This window comes from Triticum aestivum, chromosome 1D (assembly GCF_018294505.1).
Source record: "Triticum aestivum cultivar Chinese Spring chromosome 1D, IWGSC CS RefSeq v2.1, whole genome shotgun sequence".
NCBI lineage: Eukaryota > Viridiplantae > Streptophyta > Magnoliopsida > Poales > Poaceae > Triticum > Triticum aestivum.
In genome coordinates, this window is record NC_057796.1 from 476,989,422 (window position 1) to 476,996,676 (window position 7,255).

Sequence of the window (7,255 nt, forward strand, 5' to 3'; positions counted from 1 at the left end):
GTTCATGAAGTAACCGAGATTCCAACATTTTTGGGGGCAGATGTTCTTGCTCAGCTAAAAGCTCTCCAGCCTAAAGTCAAAGCCAAAGCCAAAGCCAAAGCCAAAGGCTTCGAGGGATATGGTGAGACGCACAACTGGACTCACATTACCCCCTTCTAGCAGCTTCCCTATTTCAAGGACCTCAAACTTCCTTACAATATCGATGTGATGCACACCGAAAAGAATGTGGCAGAGTCCCTTTTCCACATGATCCTCAATATTCCTGATAAGACGAAGGATAACGTTAAAGCTAGAGCCGATCAACAGAGAATTTGTGATAGACCACGTCTGAACATGAAGCCTCCCACAGGCGGTCGAAAAAACTGGTTCAAGCCAGATGCTGACTTTGTCCTTAAACCGCCAGAAAAAAAGGAAGTACTTATCTGGCTGAAACACATTTTGAAGTTCACCGATGGTTATGCATCGAATATAAGTAAGGGAGTCAATCTTTCAACGGGCAAAGTGACCGGCTTGAAGAGTCATGACTACCATGTATGGATTGAGCGGATAATGCCGGTGATGGTTCGAGGCTATGTCCCCGAGCATGTCTGGCGAGTGCTTGCCGAGCTAAGCCATTTCTTCCGCACGCTCTGTGCTAAAGAAGTAAGTAAAGACGTGATTGAAAAATTGCATAAGAAGGCACCGGAGTTGATAGTCAAGCTAGAGAAGATCTTTCCGCCAGGCTTCTTTACACCGATGACACATCTCATTCTGCACCTCGCGAACGAGATATTGTTGGGGGGGCCTGTGCAGAATCGCTGGCAGTACGGCCCTGAGAGACAGAACAAGCATCTCCGACAGAAATGTGGAAACAAAGCTAAGATTGAAGCTTCCATAGCTGAGGCAGTTATCCTAGAGGAGGTGTCAGACGTCAGGACATCATACTATCCAGACCACGTTCCCCATCTGCATAACAAGGTGCCTCGATACAATATAGAAGAGCCGAAGTATCAACCCAGGCTCCATCTATTCAACGCACAAGGTGGGAGGGCTGGGGCCTCGAAACCTTATAACATGCCACGACAAGAGTGGGAGGACCTCATGTTCTATATCTTGCACAACATCAGGGAAGTTGAGGAAGTGTGGATGAGGTAATACCACTACACCATTCCTTTATGTCTTCCACATCATCATGTTTTATGTTCACTTAGTCCCGGTCTAACACCACTTTTCTTTTTTACGTGATGCTGCTCCTTATTGTTACGTGATGCTGCTTCTTATATATGCTGCTTCTTATATATGATGTGTATATTCAAATGAATTGAGCTGAAAAGAAACAGAAAAAAAGAAAAAAAACTGCACAGAAACTATGCCGACGGCCTGGCCGTCGGCGTAGGCCTGGCGTGAGCTCCCAGTGGCCGACACGTGGCAGGTCTATGCCGACGGCCTAGTCGTCGGCTTAGTTTGAAACTATGCCGACGGCTAGGCCGTCGGCATAGACCTGCCCCAGGAGCGCCCAGTTTCTGACACGTGGCATGTCTATGCCGACGGCCTAGCCGTCGGCATAGACCTGCCCCAGGAGCAACGGCTTCTCACCACGTGGTGAGAAGCCATTGGTCAACACTTGACGGCGGCCGCCGTTAGGCGATGACGTGCCGTCGGCATAGATGTACGGCCACCGTCGAGATAGGGGCTATGCCGCCGGCCTTTCTATGCCGACGGGCATCCTGGCTACGCCGATGGATATGTTGCCGACGGGAGCCGTCGGCATAGGCCTGTCCCGACGGCTAGTCAGGGCTATGCCGACGGCCCTGGCCGTCGGCATAGGGTGCGATTCCGGTAGTGGATACTCCAATGTCCTGGCTTTTCTTCTGGTTTTCTTGTCGATGCCACCATGGCAAGAGTTTCCTTATATGCCGAGTAAATTGCATGTTGATGAAGCCAGAGCTTGGAGGCGACCATGGACGCAAGATCCAAAGCAAGATCCCGTGCCTAAAGAACGTTTCCATGAGTGATGGTTTCTGCACAAAAAGTTGTTAAGTGTTCAAGATGACGAAGTGCACACATGAAGACCCAAGTCTTGCAATCTTGGTAGAACTTGCAGGAGGAGCAATGGCAGAGCTTTGCGTGTTCCATGGCCCTTGTAGGATGCTTGTCCTATCAATAGAATAAACAATTTTATAAGGAGGGTCTTCCTTCAGCAAGTCTTTCAGGTTGCTTGTTTGGTTCTTCAATTGCTAGAAATGCATTCACTCCATGTATGATCCACAAAGAATTTTATACTTGGATTGTTTGTATTTCCAAAGCATCCAACCTTAATAATAAACTCTAGAGTACACTCTTGATAACAAGTGCGGAGGAACCGATCGATCGTATCTAGAATGGTTGTACATCCTTGTTGAAGAAGTCCATCAACCCTTAGACATAAAATAGAAAAAAAAATCTTTGGATATTGAAAAGAGAAGGAAAGACGTATGTCATCTTCCATTTGGCTACATCTTTTTTCCAACGAGCATCATTGTGTTTTGAAGGAGTCGTCCTCTTTGTCCAATTGTAATAACCTTCCTTAAGAGACTCAAAACAAAAGTTTGGCCCTGGGTTATTCCTTAAAAGTACATTGGCAGCCAAATTTGTGCTTGCACTTCTAGGCTGCCAAAGTGACGTTCTTGGTGATTCCTTAAAACTACATTGGCATGGATTTGTGCTTGCACTTCTAGGCTGCCAAAGTGACGTCTTGGTGATTCCTTAAAACTACATTGGCAGCCGGATTTGTGCAAGCCAGAGAGGAGTCAAAGATTGATAAGCACTTCTCGATCAATAAATAACATTCGGTAGATGTTTCGAAACAACTATGTCATCATGATTAATCAAAAAGATAGGAACGGAAGCAAATTACTATTAGCCCGATTAAATGAGATGGAAATGGGACAAGTTCCAAGATTTTCAATTGGAAAGCCAAAGGTTCCAGCTAGTGTTAGGATACGAGTAATTTTGATCTTGGATGTTAAGATGACTACGAATGTGTTCACAGAAAGGACACCACATAGTATACTAAATATTACAGTTGTCGTCAACAATTTGGATAGTGCAATTAGCACTAAGTTTATCTTTAATATTCAAGATTGAAATGTCGTAAGCAGGAGGACAGTTCCCGTTCGCTTGTAGAAAGAACTATCATGAAAACACTTAGCCTTAAGAACTCAAGAAATCGTACTTCCATATTTCGTATAAATTATCTAGCTGGAGAGGACATGAGAGGGCTTTTATTTTGTATAAATAGATCTTTAATTCCCAGTCCACCTCCCTCTATCTCAGGCTTGCAAGTATTAGACCAAACAAATGGGCCTTTTCGAGTTACCATACTGCATTCCTGTCCACTAGAATTTTCGTATAATTGTTTTCTTCTGAGTAATACACTTCTTACAAAATAGGAAGTAAATGAATGAAGGAGCCACACACACGCAACCAGAGATGTAAACAAAGCGGAAACTTCCCATCTATTATCAGAATTGTGGAAATGAAGTACAATTATGAAATGCAAATTTCCAAAACGGAAAACGGAAATGAAAAACTTCTCACACATAAATGTAAAGAAATGGAATTGCATTTTCTTCTGGAAATCCTGCAAAAATGGAATTTAATTATCTGGACATACAAAAATTGCCCGATAAAAATCAAAATTGTATAGCCCACTTCAGCCCAACACATACTGTTATTTATCATTGTCCCTCTAAATACACGCCTCCACCATCCAGGCCTACTCACCGACACACCTTGTTGCTACTCTGTTGTTGGGTCATAATTGAACAGTACATTGGTTTGGTTATGTTTTTCTGCACGACTTAAGGGTTTTCTTTGTTCCAACATATTTTTTATTTTGTAACCATGTCCGCATCGTATTTGCTCTATGATCCCTCTGTATCAAAATATAAGACGCCTTTTGACACTATGATAGTGTCAGAAAACGTCTTATATTTTGAGATGGGGGGATTATTTACTTTCATCAGTTTTTAATTTCGTACTTTTTAGGGTTTCTCCATCTGTTTTGGTTTTCCCTAAAAATTACCAAAAAAAGTGATAACCCTATGATTTTGATCTATTTTCATCCCTACACCTAATAACTCAAGTAACAAATCTGCCTTGACCTCTCGGCAACCAAACTCATGAAAAAAAATAGGATGAATCTAATGTTGCTGATTTGGTACTCTAGATAGATGTCAATAAAATATAACGCTAATATCTGGCGATCGATCGCCAGTGGAGGTGGTCTTGGCGATCGAATCGTTCACCCGATCCCTCCTTTCACATCGAACGTTTTAGTTCGTTACCAGAAGGATCACCCTGTGAAAGTTTCTGTCCTGTCGATCGAGCCCAGCCAACGTACCATATACTGGGCCAGAAAAGCAGCCTGTGTGTCTTCTGGATAAAAAAATGCCATGAACAGAACAATGCCGTGTGAACACAAAAGAAAAAATGCCATGATAAAAAAAGGTGACATCTCTTAATAAAAAATTCCATCTAAAAAACCAAAAATGTCATCTATTAAATAATAAAAATTCCACTTCATAAATAAAAAATATCGTCTCTTAATAATAAAAATGACATCTCTTAATATAAAAAATGAGATCTCTTAATATAAAAATGATATCTCCTAAAATAAAAAATGACATCTCTTAGTAAACAAAAAATGCCATCTCTTAATATAAAAACGTCATCTCCTAAAATAAAAATAACATCTCTTAATAAACAAAAAATGCCATCACTTAATATAAAAATGCCATCTCTTAATAAACAAGAAATGCCATCTCTTAAAATATATCAGCTCTTAATATAATAATGCCATCATGGTTAAACAGTCACGCCATGTTGTCTTGTAACATATTTCGCAAAGAAAAATGTTAATACTGTCGTGGCAAATTTTCCAGAAAAAAAGTCATGTAGCAAAAATAGGAGGGCTTGGGATTCAAACTCAGGTCTACTGTGGAAAAAAAATGCAATGTAGCCAAACAAAATGAGGGCTTGGAATTCAAACCCAGGTCTGCCATGTGCAAAACTCGCACTGCTGCCGGTGCGGTGCACGGGTTTGATTTGAAAAGTAAAGTGTTCGCTGGGTTTTATGGTATTTGCAAACTAGTTCAAAATTTGACGTGGCAACGACCCTGCTCTGAGATCCGTGCGGCCAGATCAGCCTCCTAGCTGGCGGCGCCTGTTATGATTTCCGTACAAATCCAAAAAAAATAGCCATGGGCAGAGGGACTATATTCTAACTTTAAGAACACTCAGATCAGTGCCATGAAAGAGGGAGAAGTGGAGAACTCCTCTACCGACCTACGGATAAAAAAGAGAAATTTAACAGTATTCGTTGTGGAAAACGAAGAGGTAAATATAATTGCTACATCGACTCTTGGGCCAAAGGCCGCCGAGCTATCCGTCGTTTGAGCTTCAAAAAACGTCCGGTGACCTTCCCACGGCTCCGTCCGTATTTTATCCAAGACGACACACTCAATACGCGCTCGCCCGTTCACCTCCTCCACCATGTCCATGGCGACCGGAGTAGAACCGACGATCGACGTGAAGGTTTTCGTGGACAAGGAGAGGGGCAAGGTGCTCTTTGCGGAGTCCGGCAAGGAGTTCGTCGACGTTCTCTTCGGCTTCCTCACGCTGCCCCTCGGCACCGTCGTCCGCCTCCTCGGCGGGCAGTCTCAGGTGGGATGCCTCGACGAGCTGTACAGGAGCGTCGAGGGGCTCTCCACCGACCTGTTCAGGACAGAGGCTTGCAAGGCGATGCTGCTCAGGCCCATCAACGCTGCAGCAAAGCAGTGCTGTCAGTTGACGGTCAGAGTCGACGACACCAAGCACAGGGAGGTTTACGTCTGCGCTGACACGAGCTGCAGTGTCACCGCGTTCAGCTCCGTCACCGGCGCCGTCTGCAACTGCGGTAGAATCATGACGCAGCTTGCCGGGGAGAGGCCGGAGAATCCTCGTAACGCTGCTGCCGGTGGTGCTTGCGAGGATGGGGCTTTTGTCAAAGGAGGTATGAAGTTTATCGTCACTGATGATCTCAATGTTGCACCGGCCTCAACTTCTCTCATGCTGTCCCTTCTGGACAAATTTCAAGTGCCAGATCCCTCCTGTCTTGAGCAAATGACACTCCAGTTTAGTTCAGTCAAGGTTTGTGTATCACAATTAATTTATTTGCTTTGAGGATTATGCATAAACAAAACATGCAACATATACACTATTTAACTTATGTGATACATCTGTTGCAGATAATTGACCTGCTCAGGAGGTCATTAACGTCGCAGAACCCGTTAACTGGTCATTATCTTGACGTCGCGCCTGATGATTCAGTAGTGGATATGCTCCCTGAGTACTTGCATCCTGAAGAACAAGATAATGAGGCTGAGCACTCACTAGTTAATGCCAGCCTAAGGGTTCTTCAGACAAAGAACAACTCCAAGGTGTTGTACGCCGAAGTTGGCGGCGATTTGGTGGATCTTCTCTTTGGATTACTGACCATACCTCTAGGATCCATAGTGAAAACATATGGGAAATCTGCATCTAAAGGATGTCTTGACAATCTTTACACTAGCATAGCTGGAAGTGCTCATGGATGCTTGAGGCCAGAATGCCAGAACTTGCTATTGTCCCCAATGCTGGCACCTTATTTTGGCTACGGTGCTAGTAAGATGCTTCAAGTTGAAGAACTAGCTCCAGATAAGCTGGATATAAATGCATGCTTCAAGTGCTTCAAGAGTCGTGGATTTGCAAATCATTACCTTTGTCATGTTGAACCATGGTGCAACTACCAAAAACGCTATGTCAAAATTTGTTATGAAAAAGGGAAGACCACAAAGCTCTGTGAGTTGGATCCAAAAACACCAGAGGGAGGATGTGAAGAAGCAGCATATGTAAAGCAGGGACCTCAGAAATTCATTGTGACTGATGATCTGCATGTTCTTCCTCTGTCCTTAGCAAGCACTCTGCAAGTTGTTATTGAAGCCAAACTTCAGAGAAAGGACCTTGTGGAGAAAGAAGTCGCCCTTACAAAACCCCAGGTTGTAAATTCTGTCAAAATATAGTACTATAGACATTTCGCCTCACAGATCATAAAACTCACTAGCCTTTGATTGACCAGCTCTAGGTGTTGCTAATTTTTGAACAGGTTATGGAGCTACTCAGAGCTGCCTTGGTGACTCACAGAGCTCTTAGCACCGTGCTTCTGCCCGCCAAGATCAACAAGAAGCTGCATTACCACAGCTTCGGTCTATATTAG

At 43.6% G+C, this 7,255-nt stretch overlaps 1 protein-coding gene across 1 annotated transcript; it reads left to right on the top strand.

The window, feature by feature from the left end:
- The first annotated feature begins 5,520 nt into the window (after nt 1–5,520).
- Nucleotides 5,521–7,255, top strand: LOC123161096 (uncharacterized). The gene is made up of 4 exons (XM_044578952.1): nt 5,521–5,917; nt 6,011–6,150; nt 6,249–7,037; nt 7,145–7,255. Exons 1-4 carry the CDS (start codon nt 5,521–5,523, stop codon nt 7,253–7,255), a joined length of 1,437 nt encoding a protein of 478 aa, XP_044434887.1.

Bases quoted from the DNA above. Each gene is read 5' to 3' on its own strand.
- LOC123161096 (XM_044578952.1), top strand. From the start codon at position 5,521: ATGGCGACCGGAGTAGAACCGACGATCGACGTGAAGGTTTTCGTGGAC. The intron at 5,918-6,010 runs GTAGAATCATGA...CTTTTGTCAAAG, and splicing joins CGGCGCCGTCTGCAACTGCG to GAGGTATGAAGTTTATCGTC. The intron at 7,038-7,144 runs GTTGTAAATTCT...ATTTTTGAACAG, and splicing joins TCGCCCTTACAAAACCCCAG to GTTATGGAGCTACTCAGAGC.